Raw genomic sequence first — 17,038 nt, forward strand, 5'->3', positions numbered from 1 at the left:
GATAACAATAATAGAAGCAATATTGCTGAAAATATGGCAAAGGTAATGCGATATAACATTGAATAATCAGAATGCGTATTGATATATTAATCTTGTACTTTAGGATGCCTTTTTTACTATTCAACAGATATAACCTTCAGATTACTTTTAGAAAGAAAGAAAAAAAGAAAAAAAAAAAAAAACAAGCAATTCAACATAGATCAACAACTTACATGCTTCACACCTAAGCGCCGTTTACTTATGCCATTGTATACTTAATTATTATCATCGATTGCACGCATGCATTTATATACTATGTTTTTTCATATTTCTGTGTTTGTTTCCTGTAGTTTTTATAGTTTCTTGCTTTTCTTATTTTATATTTGCGTAATCCAGCTGTATAAATGAAAAAAAAAAAAGAGAGAAAAATATGAATTATCTTAATAAACAAACCTGTATAATATCTTTGTTTATAGCCGTCAAAATACAGAAGACGCAATGCTGCATATGTGTATATACGCCACGTTTTATGCTCTAACAAAAGATGAAACATGTAACCTATTTTCTTGAAGATTGCTTTCTTTATCACTCTTTTGTCCTATTTTCATGTTTTACATCAACGCTGTAGCACACTGACGTCCAGATAGAATTAAAAAACGTGTAGTTGTATCGCAAAAGAACATATTGAGTTCTATTAAAAACCCTTTATTAATGCTTGTAAGACATAGGGCAATGTGTATATGTATCTATTAATACAGAGATTAATAATATCTAACTTGTATTGTTTATGCACACTCCCCTTTTTTTAACACTTGTCACCAAAGTAAGTAAAAGATGTTGCAAATTATGAAAGCAAAAGCAACATATTCTGTACATCATAAAAGAAAAAGGGTTACTTTAACCTATTATCAATCCTGTGCAACAGAGAAAAAACAAGGAATCCTAAAATGATCAGCAGCTGATTTGGCGCTGTGATACCTGTACAGCCATATAGTCAGATTCATAGCACAGCGCTGCTTCCCCCTTCATTTTTTTTCTTTACTGCGCAATAAAAGGTTTGAAAGTTTACCTGGTAAGCACTAACTTGCTTTATTGATCCCTTTTTCTGGTAAATTATGTGGAGACGCAAATCTTGATACGTGTTTCAATGCTTACTCACATGCACAAATGTTTAATGTTTGGTATACGGATCTAGTTAACCGCGCATCTTATGAAACGGGCTATGTTACACAAAGCTGTTATAAAGGATACACTTTAAGGGCTGTGTGCTGTCCTCTTCCTTTCTTCATTAAAGTTAGTTCAACATATTTGTATATTTTCTATGCAAGCATATTTTCCTACCTTTCGCTATTCTTAAAAGTTTCTATTTTACTTTAACTTTAGCCCCACGAGGACGGATATAGAAATAACGTGCTGAATAAGCAGGGTACTATCATGCAGAATACGCCGTCAACGTCTTATTTCATATAAGCAACTGAAGAGCACCTAATAACGTTAGGTTTTCTGAAGTACACCAAATTCTTCTCTTTGGGACAGGGTGGCCAAAAGTAATATGCCCTGATATAATAGGGCTGCTTAAAGTGATCCAAAAAAGGATATATTAAGAAATGTTTGAAGTTACAGAGTGATTGAAAGAAAAGGGTTATTTCTAATGTTTGTCCTTGTAAAAGCTCTTAAAATAGTAAACTCTAATGTGATTTGCTATCCATGGCAAAAGTAAACAAAACCATGCGACCATATTTTAAGTTCCAATTTTTTATTCTATATTTGGTAATTCAGATTTGTTTTTTTCCTTCAAGTTTGTGAACTGTGTTTGTTTACTTTGCGAATAATAAAAAAGACTCTCCTCAAAGTAAAAAATCACTCCGCAAAATAAATTAAAATGTTACCGAAGCGAAGGCTGAAAATGCGGTAAATGCTCTCAGAGCCGCGCTTTATTTTCACTCTGATATGAAATTTGAATTTATCATAATTACACGTGATTGATCTTGGTTCTTTGTTGATAGACTGGCAGCATAAAACTAGAATAAATAAAGAAATAACAACACTTCTTTTTATTTCTTCCTCTTCCTGAAAAGAAACAAACCAATATGACGATATTATAAAAGTCATGTTTAGTTTGACACGACAGATTGAAAAGTTTTGTTGGAAGGCATCATAGATAGTGAGTAGATGTAGTGTCCGTGGTATTGGTTTATTTTTGAGTGCATCAAGTGTTGCCTTCTTTTGTCAGCTTCTGTATAATCAAATTTTTTGTGTATTGTGCCTGTTATTTATTTTATTTCTATTAGGGCTATGTCATCCATTTTTTTCGTTCAGAGGCGTAGCTTATATGACAATATTCTATCAAAGGTTTTGAGTCTACAGCAGTAGCAAGACATAAGGACAAGCTTGATGGATGGAATTGGTTTTCAGCAATTCTTTGTGGCCACGAATTACAAAAAGGTCAAGACTATACTCAACGTATGATATGTAATAGTTATTCCAATCAACATTCTCATCTACAACCATCTCTTTAGGAATACTGTGATAACACCAAAGACACAATCGACTCGCGCGTTGACCTCCTTCAACTGGCAAAATCGAAACTTGTGCCTGAACGAAATATCTTACTGGCAATTGAAGCATCGTAAGTCTTCCTTTGATGTCGGGGAGTTTGTATATCGTTGTATTTTGTGACATGCTTATACTGATGATTCTTTTGAAAGAATGCCTACTCTCAAGGATTTAGATCTTCCCTGTTTGTCATCAGAAAGTCACCTCACATGAGCCTACATCCATCCCTTGATCCAGCACCTGTTTGCTGATAATCCATCTCATTTTGCACAATGGTAACAGTGAAATCAATCCGCTTAGGGTAACAACGGATTTATTTATTTTTTATAACAAGTGCCAATGTCCTACCAATGCCTGATTATGCAAGAAAGCGTCCAGATTATTCCGTGCATAAATACGAGTGTTATCAATACGTTTCGACATTTTGTTTCTGTGAAATCAAGCTTCAAAAGACAACGACACATGCCAAATCAATGATTTTTATCGATTAGCCTTATTTGCGAAAGCAGAAATGAATGCCAACCACTTAAATGGTGTGATCTGCTTTCAAACAACTGGTGAGATGGACGTTGGAAAGAGATATAGACAGTATTAACTCATTTGACATTTTCTTAGGCATGTCAACCACTTTTTACTTCATAACAAGAAAACCATGTATGCTAGTCTTTGTTAAATTAGTTGCAATCGTATTACCATACACCAAGTCAAGTGTTATGTCCATATTAGGGCATATTGAAGATCTTTACTCCTTGGCTGCACTTCATTCTGGCTTGAAGAAGATGACTGGAATTCCTCAACAATATCCAATTTTAGCATTTGTTTGTGACAACCCAAGTTGTGTCTCTATCCAAGTAAAAAAAGCAGTGAAAAGACAGAGCATTGTGATCGCAATGGCAATAAGCCTGTCAGGTCTAGTAACACTCCTTTTTGATGCAATCTTTCCTCAGTTTGATCCGCAAGTCAGTCAATCCAACACTGATAAATTTAAAATGATTGCCGCTTCTTTCTTTAGTGCAAACGAAGATTAGCCTGTTATTGATGACAGTAATACTTCTTGAAATGTGAGTCTTCTTTGATAACTTATTAACCTGTACTGATTGCTTAACAACAACAAATATTTTGTAAGTGAAATTATTTCATATCATTGACTGCTTTACTAATTACATCTGTTTATATCTCAATTTTGGGACTCGTAGTTCATTTACCTTATCAGTATTACCTTTTGAACACCATATTTCAGTGCCCTTTGAGCCATTTGGCCGGCATGGATGACAAAAACGCATTAAATGTTTTTTCCTCTTGGGTTTCGTAGAGACTAGTTAACGACAATAATAATCATAATGGCCTGAGAAAATAAAGCGTACTGACCTATGAATAGCATGCCATCGTACTTGCCATTGTCTCGGCGATTGTGCCTGCTATCACATGTTTTTTGATTATCGTCGCGTCATTAATGAGTCTATTGGACGCGCTACATCTAGTGACTGCAGGGTCTTCAGAAATTAATTTGGACAAATAGGTCGTCATTGTCCAATTACGTGGTTCAGAGGTTCAAAAATCTATACAAATAATAAATAAAAATAAAAATAAAACGTATGCAATCAAACATTCATGAAGATAAAGCGCTTTACCTTCCAAATAAAGCTTCTTCCTTTTTATTTCGTCAAACAAACTTTGAAAATGATTTTCTGTCATTATGTTATGATGTATATGAACCAAAGGAACGCGATGTAGTATCTTTTCAAAAAGAAAAACACTACATTCACCAGAAGCTAGACTAATACTACAGGTGCTACCTCTACTCACTACCTATGATGTCGTCTAACAAAACTATTCGACGTGTAGCGTCAAGTTAAACATGTATTTATAAAGCTACCATCTTGAATTGTCTCTTTTCAAGAAGAAAGAGATAAAAAAGAAATGTTATTATTTTTTATTCTAGTTTTACGTTGTCAGTTCTATCAATAAAGACCACTTAGCTCACTTGCAATTATGAAAAATTCGTATTTTATATCAGAGAGAGTGAACTGAGCAGCCTTAGGTTAGGCAGAGACTTTGATAGTGTGAAGTTGTAAAGTGATGTCACATGTAGTGCCTAGAAGAAGCGCCGTAGCATTAGCCTATTTTTGAGTACATTTTTGAGTGCACTAAGTGTTTGCTATAATGGGATAGTCACAAAGATTTAGAAGAAGGTAAAAGCAAGCTTCAGGAGGTAATGACAACAGAAAGAAAACGGGATTACTGGTTTTTTTCCATTCGTTTAGCGCCCTTTGCCATTAAGAGTTTGCAGTGATTGACAATCAATTCGCATGTTTTGACTTCACAAAACTCTATTTATCTTTTACTGACAAGCGCCCAAACATATAAAAGATTACGTTACAAAATATATCATTCTGATTGAATCATCATTTTATTTAGTTTAAGACTTTAATGTACAAGCATATCTAATACGTGAGATATAGGCTGAATATTGGGGGTAAAATGAGGGTATTTCTTGATATACAATAACAATAACAATAGGATTAAATAACTATGAATAGTAAAACAAAATTATACATCTGATATTGACTTTGATTCCAACTTTTCACTGCCTTCCAGCTGAAGTTTCATAGCATCCATTTTTAACATGAGCTCCTCCATTTCCACATCATCCACAGACAGAACATTGTTTTCAGTACGCTTTTTGTATAACGCAACTGTGATCTCCACGTTCCTTAGCTTGTTTTCCAACACTGATATAATGCTTTTATGGCACATCAAGTCTTGCTTTGCGATAAATAGTCTAGTCTGTAGAGCACTTCGAGCTTCTTCATGTTGTTTTAAAGCAAGGATTTGGTTGGTCTGTTTTTCAGGAATATCTTCTTCTGATAGCACAGTGTCTTCTGCTGAGGGTGTGCTGCTGGACAAAGATGTACTAGAGGCTGGAATATTTGAATGCTCGTTAGATGCAGAATCCTTTTTTAATATTATTTCCATAATTTCGCTTGAAAATTTCTTTGCTTCTGTCTTCAACTTTTCGTTTTGTTCACTCATCTGCTTTTCCAAGTTTGTAATATTTCTTAGCAGCACTCGATGCTCAAAGCTAATGCTTGGTATACCATTATTAGTATATGCATCATCGTTAGCACTAAACTGTTGCATACTGCTTCTCATCTCTCTGGTTTTAATCTTTTTAACTTCTTTCAACAGTCTTGCAGCGTTTTTAATTTCTTGTCTATAAGAGGCCATTTGTAACTCATACTTTTCATAAAGTTCCTCCATAGTAATATCTTGGTTGAATATGTCAGCTTCAATTGTTTGTTGGTTTGCAATATTGATAGAGTGAAGTTGTGCTTCCATCTTTAAATGTTCAAACTGTCTTTGAAGCTCACTAAAGTTCTGGACGATAGATTCGTCTTGTTGTAATAGACCTGATGTTTCTTGTTTGTTTGAAGCGGATTCAGTTTCAGTCGAGGCTTCATTATTATCTTGTCTAGATTTTACTGTTAATTCGCGTTCTAGATATTTGACCTTGTCCCGTAAAACGAGTATTTCTTTATTCTCTGTGGGGCTATGTTTGAGGTCTACATTATCCCCATGTACAGACTGTAATGCATCAGCATGATCGAGTGCCTCTTGGTATCTTAATAAAAGTTCGTCAAATTCTTTCAAAGTTTCTTGATGATCATGCTGTAAATTTGCCAACTCCATCTCTAATTTGCGTATCTGTCTGCGTTCATCTTCTTGAGGACTCTTAGATTCCATCGTACTTTCAGAAAGAAGTTGATCAAGTTTAGCTTGAAGCTCCAGTTTCTGTCTCTCACTTGCTTCGTATTTTTCGCGCAAGGACTTTAGTTCTTTATCCTTTTCATCCAAGCTTTCAGACTTGTGCAAAGATAAGGATTCATTGGCATTTGCAATGAGTGATTCTTCTTTTGCACTCTTTTGCAGCTCTTCAAGTCTAGTCTTGAGCTGTGATCGTTCTTCCTCACTTGTATTCAGTCGTGTCTCCAGATCACGAATATAATTCTCTGTGTTTTCATCAACTTCCTTTAGCTTTAGAATCTTTCCTCTCAGCTCCATCATCAGTTCCCTATCCTGCACAGATTCTTGCACAGTAGTCATCAATTTCTTTTCCAGTTCTGCAATATATTTCTCGTCCTTTTGTTGTCTCTCTAACAATTTACTCAATCGTTTTCGCAGCTCAGCAATCGTTTTATCCTGCTTTTCGATGATAAGTTCACCCTGTTGTGCTTTATCAAGTTGTTCTTCGTAGGCATGTTCTGCATGGTTAAGCGCAGCACGGATCATGGCTAACTGAGATTCGTATCCGGATAGAGTCTTTTCGTATTCTTCAATCACCGGCTCTACAGTCTTTTGAAAATCAATATCACCATTTTTGGCTTGTTGTAGTCGAGCAAGTTCTGCTTCGACCACGACGTTTCGTTGGGTCATAATCTCTGCTTTTGCTTTCAAGTCTTCAATCTGATACTGTAAATCAGCAATCTGGAGGTTTTGCTCATGACAAAAGTCATCATAATCACCGTTAGCAAGTGGACTACTCGTTGACGAATAGTCGTCGCTAAAATCTGACAGGAACCTATTGTCAGAAGGAATTTGCATTTTTGTGGGTATTGTGTGAGTCGTCTGAGTACTATTTGATTTACGAAGTTCGTTCTTTAGTTTTGCAATTGTATTTCGTAAAAAGTCAATGTTATCTGTCGTCATCCATTCTTCCAATTCATTCTTTTCCATCTTGTTCTTGATGTTTCTTGCTCTGTTGGCGTATTGAAGTGTATTCAAGGTTTCTGCCAGATTTGACTCAGCCGGGCTAACACAAGCAATCATGAGCGTCATTGCGTTTCCACCAAGTGAATCTTGTAGTAGTCGAGTCAGCTTTGAGTCACGATAAGGGACATGCGTGCCTTTCTTTGAAGGATCTCCCAATGCAGAAATGACGTTGCCCAAGGCTAATAAACCTGCATTGATATTGATTCCTTCTTTTCTTCTGTCTCCTTCGGCAGCTGTCCGTTTAAGCTATAAAAAGAGTCAATACCTCTCTCCAAATGCTTTTTTCTCTCTCTCTCTTTACTCTTTCGCTACCAGCCAAGTCAACAAAATGAAACTTTGATGATGTAATGACCCAGTCTCCATCTTCTGCACTATTGTTATTGCTATTACTGCTTGAGTAGCGGCTGATCATAGAGAGTCTTTGTTGTTTGGGCGATTGAGCTCTTGATGGTGTAGGACTAGCTCTGCCTGACTGACTATTTCCAGGAACCCATTTTTCCTGCTTTAATGTCACCGAGAAAATAGCATGCGATCGACTTGATTTTTCATTCATATCTGTAAACCCCGTTGCTCGGTTTTGTGTTCCTTGTTGTAAATAACTATGCAGAAGGTGTCAGTTGCGTTTTCTTTTTTTTTTTTTTTTTTGCAAGTAAATCTTTACTATAAGACATCATCTGTGTTGTTTACAGATACTTCTTTAACTCCTGTCCAATAAATGTGTCCTTTTGTATCCTCTCTAATTGTCACTGGTGGCTTTTCATGTGGTGGTGCTGGGTTTAATAAATCAATGAGCTCTTCATTATATATTTCAACAAAAGATACTTTAACGGAGTATCTATATTTCTGCCCTGACGTCTGTGTAGGTGCTCGAAGACTGCGAATTCCATTAGCTGGTTGATCCATACTTTTCTGTAACAGTGAATCAAATAAAAGAGACATGGCTCGAGGTATAATACCTTCCTCTTTAGGATTTATCTGTTGATCGTGTTGTGCTGTACCCATAGTATACGTCTTTCCAGATGATGTTTGGCCCTAAGATAATAGAAAGAAGGCATGGTAAGCTTAGTACTATTTTTTTGCTAGTTAAATTTAGAATCAAATTATTACATAGGCAAGAATTGTCACATTGTATCCTAGTATCACCATGAGCTCGTTGATAAAATATAAAAATGTTCTCGTGTACCTTCAATAAACTTATACACTGGCTTCTGTCCAAGCGCAGTGAATATGTCACTTTGCTGTGTTTCTGTTCCAAAGACATGGTCATAGGTAAAGTATTTGTTTTGAGGAACGACTTGTACATGCTTCTCATGAGCACGAAGAACATCGCCATTGGTTGAATTGGCAAATCTAGGTTGTGCTCGATCCCTTTCTGTTAAAGGACGTATTCGAACAGCTATTTAAGCATTGTTTAAAAAGGTGCTTTTGAGTTGTTTCTATAATACTTGCCTACTTGAACAGCAGCAGTTTGTGCTGTGTTGTCTTTGTTCATCAAGTTGAATTAAAAAAAAAAAGGGTTAATTCTTTTGCTTTACTTTTATGTCCAATAAAATCAAAATTAGAGTGCATAATTTACGGCTCAGTTTTAATCTTACATATCTTCATCTGTCTGTGATCTTGTTAATACGCGGTGGTAAGCTTTGTAGTTTACGACATAAACGAAAAAGAGATACCAGCGCTTTTAACACTTTAATCAATCAATGAGAGAACATATTGAATCATTTGTAATGGGAGACAATTCCAAGACATTAGTATTATCACTTGTAAAAGGAAAGATGTGATTATAGTTGATGAATAAAGATGTCTCGCTTTTATATAAAAATATATCCTATCCAAACTGTGACATACAACTATGGTAGTATTGATCAGAGAGATAGTTGCGAGCTTGACGTTAGTCCTAGACTTGAGATTCATGTTTTCTAAACATCTCGTAGAATTCATAAAAGTAAGCAGTGTATTTTAACAGTACATTATATGCAGATCCAATTGCTGTAGGTCTTTATTCATAGATAAAGTTATTTCCGCAAATCTAGGATATCAAAGTCATAATCCAGTGTTCTAACATGTCCATCATCCATAACATTCTATAACAATATTAACACTCGTCTACACACTTTCCGAATTTAATAAACTTACAGTATAAATAGGCAAATCAGGATGAGGGTGAAAGGCAGGCTGTCTCTTGCAATTACTGATGATATCTAGTCCAGGTGGATCAGTTAACCTAAAGATTCCAAAACTGAAGCAGAAATCAGTAAAGATCGAGTCATTAGATAACAATCATCATAAGTTCTTACTCTGGTTCCTGGGAAGGTGAACAAACAATGGCTATCGCTTCAGGTAACATAAGCTGATAAGAGCAATGTGTGTGCAAATCAACTGAACTTAAAAAACAAGACTGTGTTGGATGTGTCTTTTTTGTAAAATTAGCTACATCCTTCCATGTGTAGTATGTATCTATGCTTACATGAATCCAGCCAAAAGTGAGAAGATCATATTTATCCTGAACGTCAAATAGTTCTTCTTCATTCTCAGTAGTACATGTGTCTGATGTACCTATCTGCTTTGGTATAATCAATGTAGTGATTTTCAAGACATTGTTTTTCTATGCATAGATGATATTGATACATGTTCTTTAAAAGAAAATAACACCATTACCAGTTTTCCAGCGAGTATTCCACACGTTTCAATCTTTTTACGAGTGTTGGGTTCTGCGATTGATAAAAATCTAGTCTGTAAGCGTTTTGGTAAGATCAGTCGACGGAGGGGTTCACCTCTTTCTGAGGAAGCTATAACCAGTTAGTTAGCATTTGTTGTTTCTCTTTATCTATAATCTTTACCATCCACGGTTGGTCCGGAATTGAGCTTTATCTTTGGTGGTAATGCTGGTGTTATTTTTTCAGAAGCGATCGGCACCTTTGGTGGTATGGCGGGATGCTGTTGACGTTGAGGCAGTATCTTGGGAGGTGGCGTTGGCGGAACGGAATGGACGGACATTGGTCGGTAGCTGGGCTGTGGTGCCTGATAACTGAAGCTAATGGCTAGTATTAAAAGCAGTAGTGGGTAACTTGCCTATATAACTTACTTGTCACTTTGATTATGAATAGATAGGCTGGGGTATTCTGTTGTTCCATAAGGTCTATATGTGGCATGGCTATGATCACTACAGGCATTGTAAGCATACATACTTCATCTTACTACTGCCGCCTTACCTCACGGATGGTTCATTGTATCCTACACCTGCAACACCTTTTAACGCGTCCTGAAGACTCCATTCTTTGAGTGAATCATCCAGTCGGTCTATTGTTTGCCCATCCAATTCATGCCCAGCTGGTATATTCGCTTGATCTTCATCCCTTGATGGCTTTTCTCGCACGCTCTCTAGTTCAGCTGCTTGATATTGTTGGTAATGGTATCTATTATAGGCCTCATTTAGTTTAGGCTTTATGCTTTCTAAAGCCTCTAGCGCTTCCAGGCAGTTCTTTATAGCATGTTAGAAAGATGCCAAGCTTTTTTCTTGTGTATCTTTACTTTATTCAAGGCCCTAATATTTTTCTTATTTTCAGGTTTCTTATATCCCGGATGTTTCGGTAGCTCGTTAACACCTAAGCTAATAGTTACATATTAGCTCCTATCTATTGTTCAGCATAAAATAGAATGGTTACTTTGTATATTTCATATAAAGAATATATGCATGTTCCAAGTCATTTTCAAGTTTATATACTCGGGCTTGCTTAAGTAATAACTCTGCAGAGCGGAAGTACAGTTTGACTGGAATGTTATGATCAACTGTGATGTTGGCTAATTGTTCAAGCTCTTCTGTGGATCGTGATTTAGGCATTTCAAAAAGGGAGCAGAACAAAGATGCTTTAAAAAGCGAATGAGTCTGTTGAACAAGAAGGTACAATTCAAAACCCGACCAGTGCGGCGGCGCCTCACGCTGTATATCATGGCACAAAGAGGTCTATTGTTTACTCCTTGAATCCTTCTCTTACAATCTTAAAAAACAAAGATGGTAAAGTACATTAATTATCCATCCATCCATCCATCTCTCTCTCTGTTCACATCACAGTATAACATCTTACGCTGACAACGCAATAACAGCATGTCAACTGTTGTTACACATGAGATGATGGCATGTGCTCAGATTTGCAGATTCACTAACATGTTCATTTTACAATAGTCCGCTGCCAGACCTGTCATCAATGTCTATGCCGATTCAGGCAAGTCCACCACCACCACTGTTCCTCTTCCTGCTGTCTTCAAGGCACCCATTCGTCCCGACATTGTCAACTTTGTCCACACTAACATGGCCAAGAACAAGCGCCAACCTCACTCTGTCTCTGCCAAGGCCGGTGAACAAACCTCTGCTGAATCTTGGGGTACTGGTCGTGCTGTTGCTCGTATTCCTCGTGTCAACGGCTCAGGTACTCACCGTGCTGGTCAAGCTGCCTTTGGTAACATGTGTCGTGGTGGTCGTATGTTTGCTCCCACAAAGACTTGGAGAAAGTGGCAAGTCAAGACTAACTTGAACCAAAAGCGTTTTGCTACCGTTTCTGCTTTAGCTGCCTCTGCCCTTCCTTCCTTGGTCATGGCTCGTGGTCATCGTGTTGAAAAGATTGAGGAGGTTCCTCTTGTTATTGATGATTCTGTTGAAAAATTGACCAAGACTAAAGAAGCCGTCGCTTTATTGAAAGCTATCAATGCCTATGCCGATGTTGTTAAAGTTTCCAACTCTCGTAAACTCCGTGCTGGCCAAGGTAAGCTTCGTAACCGTCGTCATCGCCAACGCCGTGGTCCTCTCGTTATCTATAATGAAGACAATGGCCTTGTCAAGGCCTTCCGCAACTTGCCTGGTCTCGAACTTGTTAACGTTCGTCGCCTCAACTTGTTGCAGTTGGCTCCTGGTGGTCACCTCGGTCGTTTCATCATCTGGACCAAGTCTGCTTTCGCTCTTCTCGATGAGCTTTACGGTACTTATGAAGCTCCTGCTGCTTTGAAGAAGGACTATGTCTTGCCCGCTCACATCATGACTAACCCTGATGTTGCACGTCTCATCAACTCTGACGAAATCCAATCTGTCGTTCGTCCTGCTGGCGGTAAGCACCACAAGCGTCCTTTCACCCAAAAGAAGAACCCTCTCAAGAATCAAGGTGTCATGAACCGTCTCAACCCTTATGCTCAAGTTCTTCGTCGTGCTGAAATCATCAAGTCTCAAAAGACTGGTAAGGTTACCAAGACTGAAAAGAAGAAGGGTACTTCTACTGCTGCCAGCAAGAAGTTTTTGGAAATTCTCCACTCTGCTTAATAAACCAATGATATTTATGAAATGTCAGACTATTTTGTAGACAATACATCTTTATTTCTTTATAGTGTTTGTGTGTGTGTGTGTGCATATGATGATGGGTATATTGATCTGCATTAAAGAGCGAAATACACAGAAAGAAGAAAAGGTGTCTATTTTTAGGAAAAAAAAGTATACAATTGACGATAGAAGCACTGTATACATCATTTTTGGACATTGAAGAGGCTTTCAAATGAAATCATTGTTGTTATGACATTAAGAAATATACGGTAAAAAGAGATGACTAGTAATTGACACATTTGGAAATATTGCTAGTTATGATTCATATGCATTCAACCGAAGTATTTGAAACGAAGAAATAAAAATAGAAAAACCTGCATTGAAAACAGTTTTGATATATATCCTCGTAAGAAGGATGGGACTTTAAATAAACAAATAAAAAAGACTATACATGTTAAAAAGAGAAATATACATTACAAAATATGTAAATAAATATTACTACTACTGTTCAATAGATTCAAGCCAAGAAAGAAAAAAAAACATGTAGGACTTTTATAGAGTGCCAGACCTAGAATATTCCCCTAGTTTTTTCAAATGAAGCTGGTTATTTCACTTGCTACTGTCTTTTGTTTTTTCAATGAAGCCAGCTGCATCATTGCGACTGCTGCATCCACTTCTCCTATTTCATCTTGCTCCAAAATAGAAGACGGTGAACGAAAAGTAACAATAGGCACCACTGAGCGTAGAGGGGGTAAATGAATTGGTCCTCCACCAAAAGAACTTGTCATGGAAGAATGAGGATAGGTCTGTAAGGACATACGCCTGTGATTAGGCAAAAAGGGCTGATAACGTTCCATGTCATTTGCTTGTTCCCGAAGTGGCATGCTTCTTTCATCATAGCTTGATCGCCTGTATTGTTCATGCCTTGGATGTACAACAGTCTGCAGCGGAGGTGAAGGCATGAGATTATTTTTAGGAGGTCTGCGATCGTGGCAATATTCTATATTTGTATTGAAAGTTCTGAATAAATGTGGGTCATGAAATTGATGAGGAGGTGAAAAAGGAACGCTCGTTCTTCGGCCAAATTGTGGTGGATATGCATTAACCATATTCTCTCTCCCGGTTGATCGTGTCTCTTTCATGTCGTGCTTTTGATGTTCATTGTTACCCTTTCGAATATGCCACTGAGTGTTGTACGTCACGGTAAATGTATGATTTGGTATACGAGAGGCTGGTGTGGGATAAGGTGAGTTTGGTAAATAAGAGACTTGGCCACGGGCTTGATTCATCAAGTTAACCCATTTGGTATGATCACTTTCTTCGGTTGATTCTTCGTCAAAAGAGAGCTTTCTTTTACGCGTACTTGTCCTTTTAACCGAAATAAATAAATGCTTTAGTACATCATAAAGGAGGCACCTTTTTTTCTTTACATTTGCACTCTGTGTTCCTTTCTGATTCGAATTCTTGCACCCTGATCTGAGAATGAACGAGAAAGAAAGGTGGGCTCGAGCATTCCTGGAAAGTTTTTTGAAGGGTAAACTTGAAATATATCAGAGTAAATTGATTTAAGATTTGTTGCTCCTATTTCATCTACTTTGAACATGGAGAACTTTAGTCGAAATTGACCCTCTACTTTGACAGATAAATCTCCAAATATAAAAAATCCACCATCTTTTTTATATAAAGTGTTATCAAAATCATGTAGAATGTTGTTATGTTTAAATGATACCTTGATTGTTTATGTCCTTGAGCTTATACATGGATGATGATGTCTGTCCAGAAAGTGTATTCTGTGCTGCATTGGCAATCTCGACTAGTGTATCAGGGTCAATCAAAGTGACACACATGATCAAATGTGGATTTTGTAAAAACCGTCTTTTTTTTTTTTTAAAAAAAAAAAAAGGAAATGCAGAGTCAGTAACCTAACTCTTTTGTGTTATAGATAATTCTCTTACTGCGTTTCTTGTGTATTACAATTATCTAGCTCGATCTGAACAATAGGCGGTGGATCTACAGGATGACGGTCTATCGTTTATACATATATTTAATTCCATGCTTTACTGTTATTAATATGCATATACCTCTTTCACTGTTTGTACTCAAACGAGCTTGTATAGGTTGCTGTCGTACTCTAATCTTTATTTGACTATAAAGCATCATTAGATTACAAAAACATCAACTTTAATTCTATATAATTGACACTTTACTTTGAATCAAATTGCTGAATAGACGCTGAATTAGATGGAATATAATCGTAACTGTGAGAAAGGATGCCTTTAGACATTAAATAGATGATGTGTAGTTGAAAAGGATAAAAAGAGTGAACGAATAAATTACTTCAGATACACGATGTTGGTGAAAAACTGAATTTGATTGACAAGAAAAAAGTTGAAGCTTGTATGAATGTCAACCCGGTATATGGACGGCTTTTAATGCACAAGAGCGCAACCAAAAATAAATATAAAGAAAGGGTGAAGAAAATATACAGAAACCAAATTGTTTCTCAGTTCTTTTATAAGCAAGTATATTGAGGCAGACAGGGATCATTTCCATATGTACAACAGCGTCAACAAGTTAGTTCCAAGCATTGAAAGGCCCTTGATAAATTATGCAATCCCGGTCTTTCTCTGTTACTCAAAAAAAAAAAGGAGGCCTTAAGAAACCGAACGGCATTACATACGGGGTTAAGCATCAAAAGATATATAGTACACATCCGCTAATCTACCCGAGATTGAATGGTATCATAAAGCTCCACTCCGCTATTATCATTTACATAACATGAATTACCCTGCATCTCCCCCTCTCTCCCTTTTCCTCCCTTCTACTGCTGCTTAAGTGCCTACTGTGTACAAGCATGTTTTCTAAAATTAGCACTAGTTCACGCATTCTCCTTTTTTATGGCTTAAACTTGGATCATTCCACATGAGCCCTTTTGATCAATAACCTAATTACTTTTAAAATGCCCAATTGAACTAGGTAAAAAGACAGATGATATATAAAACAAGAGGGACATAGTTTTACATGTCAGCATAGATAGCAAACATCCGAATTTGTGTCCAAGCTGCACATACACGGTGAGATCGATTCTGATTAGTATTTAGTGTTTGTAAACATGATCAAACGTCAACTAGAGTAGTGTCTGATCTCTCCTCTCTCTCCTTTTATCTTGAGTGCACTTTTTTGCACTTTAAATTAAATAGCAAAAGATAGCATCCTACAGGAAATGTGCATATAAACAGTAACTGCTCTCGTGACGTTTCCATTGCATGGTTTTCTGGGAGTGCACTTTTTTTTTCCCTTTACATGTTCTCATCTCATCGTTCAGGTACGAAATAGTGCATTCATTACTTTAGTGCGATATTCTGTAAAAATAAAAAACGGGAATAAGATTTACGATAACAAATGATCGTATACTCTCGGCAAAAACATCTATGATTTATGCCGTTGTATGCGTGTTTTATTTTTATTGTTGAATAAATGGAGAAAAGATCGGGTAGAGCTCATAGACTTTGTGCTGTTCTATGACTCTTTTATTTAAATAGACAGCAAGCGCGATGTTAATAGTATAAAGCTGATCTTTATCTGCTTAATCAGTCAAATACAAATCATATCTTTTGTATATTATAATTTTCAATCTTACTGTTGTATTGTCAAATATAGATTGTTTATAGCAACAATAGTCAAGAGCTGCTTCTTGGGGTTGTCATGGTATAATTATCCTGACCCATTTTAAATTTCAAATGGTTGGCCACGAGAGTTTTTTTTCTTTACCTTTCATATTTTGAATGACTGGCACTCTATCCACGCAATAATTACGCGGGGATGGCGTACATGTTTTTCACTTAGCAATCTTCTAGTAACATGTAATATATTTAAAAGCACTGTCACGCGGGCAAAAAGTGGGGAGAGGTTTGTGGGGCGTTTCCATCAGGCTTCTCGTGAATAATGCCTCTCAGCGTCGAATAGAGTAACTATAAGAGGTCTAGTTGCGCCTCTTATATTCATTATTTGGTAGACTCTCGATATGAGTTCTGGTGGTACGACCTCAATAGCCGCTATAGGCTAGAATATGACCTCATCATAGGCAGTACGGCAATGTGTTCTATACTTGGCAAGATCTACGCTGACCCTGATCCTATAAGCTCTATTGGGCTCAAAGGTCTATTCTTTTTTTCCTCCACAATACGAGAACTGGTTTGCGTCTTGTGGAGATGGATTCAAGCTACATTGAATAGCTTTAGTGAAAGAAGACTCTAGATTTTCTTTTAGATTATTTGAATGAATAAACAATGAAAAATAAATATTGGAAATAATCAATCATCAAAAAATAACAATGATCAACAAACCAATAAGAAGAATGATAAAACTGGCCTAAATAAGTAGACAGCCATTGCTATATTGATGTGGAATTAAAAACCTAATAATAAT

At 36.7% G+C, this 17,038-nt stretch overlaps 5 protein-coding genes across 5 annotated transcripts; 2 read left to right on the forward strand and 3 right to left on the reverse strand.

The window, feature by feature from the left end:
- The first annotated feature begins 2,866 nt into the window (after positions 1-2,866).
- RHIMIDRAFT_57094 (uncharacterized protein) lies at positions 2,867-3,771 on the forward strand. The gene is made up of 3 exons (XM_023615422.1): positions 2,867-3,092; positions 3,151-3,656; positions 3,732-3,771. The coding sequence occupies exons 1-2, from the start codon at positions 3,047-3,049 to the stop codon at positions 3,561-3,563; spliced, it is 459 nt and encodes a 152-aa protein (XP_023469784.1). The 5' UTR covers positions 2,867-3,046; the 3' UTR covers positions 3,564-3,656; positions 3,732-3,771.
- A 2,892-nt stretch (positions 3,772-6,663) lies between these two features.
- On the reverse strand, positions 6,664-8,834 carry RHIMIDRAFT_222514 (kinesin-domain-containing protein; the record flags this gene model as incomplete). Its single annotated transcript, XM_023607458.1, has 7 exons — positions 8,755-8,834; positions 8,489-8,701; positions 8,413-8,438; positions 7,967-8,337; positions 7,607-7,904; positions 7,182-7,551; positions 6,664-7,103 (listed from the first exon to the last, which is right to left on the reverse strand). Coding segments are annotated over exons 1-7 (1,761 nt in total), but the record flags the coding sequence as incomplete, so codon positions are not given.
- A 49-nt stretch (positions 8,835-8,883) lies between these two features.
- On the reverse strand, positions 8,884-11,243 carry RHIMIDRAFT_265150 (Mov34-domain-containing protein). The gene is made up of 10 exons (XM_023611792.1): positions 10,971-11,243; positions 10,837-10,915; positions 10,518-10,786; positions 10,391-10,468; positions 10,146-10,339; positions 9,964-10,094; positions 9,773-9,910; positions 9,603-9,718; positions 9,442-9,544; positions 8,884-9,389 (listed from the first exon to the last, which is right to left on the reverse strand). The coding sequence occupies exons 1-10, from the start codon at positions 11,144-11,146 to the stop codon at positions 9,321-9,323; spliced, it is 1,353 nt and encodes a 450-aa protein (XP_023469786.1). The 5' UTR covers positions 11,147-11,243; the 3' UTR covers positions 8,884-9,320.
- A 74-nt stretch (positions 11,244-11,317) lies between these two features.
- On the forward strand, positions 11,318-12,613 carry RHIMIDRAFT_265155 (60S ribosomal protein L4-B; the record flags this gene model as incomplete). Its single annotated transcript, XM_023611793.1, has 2 exons — positions 11,318-11,320; positions 11,489-12,613. 2 exons carry the CDS (start codon positions 11,318-11,320, stop codon positions 12,611-12,613), a joined length of 1,128 nt encoding a protein of 375 aa, XP_023469787.1.
- A 498-nt stretch (positions 12,614-13,111) lies between these two features.
- On the reverse strand, positions 13,112-14,485 carry RHIMIDRAFT_265160 (uncharacterized protein). Its single transcript, XM_023611794.1, has 3 exons — positions 14,340-14,485; positions 14,041-14,281; positions 13,112-13,978 (listed from the first exon to the last, which is right to left on the reverse strand). Exons 1-3 carry the CDS (start codon positions 14,455-14,457, stop codon positions 13,201-13,203), a joined length of 1,137 nt encoding a protein of 378 aa, XP_023469788.1. The 5' UTR covers positions 14,458-14,485; the 3' UTR covers positions 13,112-13,200.
- Between the last annotated feature and the right edge of the window lie 2,553 nt (positions 14,486-17,038).

Source organism: Rhizopus microsporus (assembly GCF_002708625.1).
Source record: "Rhizopus microsporus ATCC 52813 unplaced genomic scaffold scaffold_2, whole genome shotgun sequence".
In the NCBI taxonomy this organism is placed as follows: domain Eukaryota; kingdom Fungi; phylum Mucoromycota; class Mucoromycetes; order Mucorales; family Rhizopodaceae; genus Rhizopus; species Rhizopus microsporus.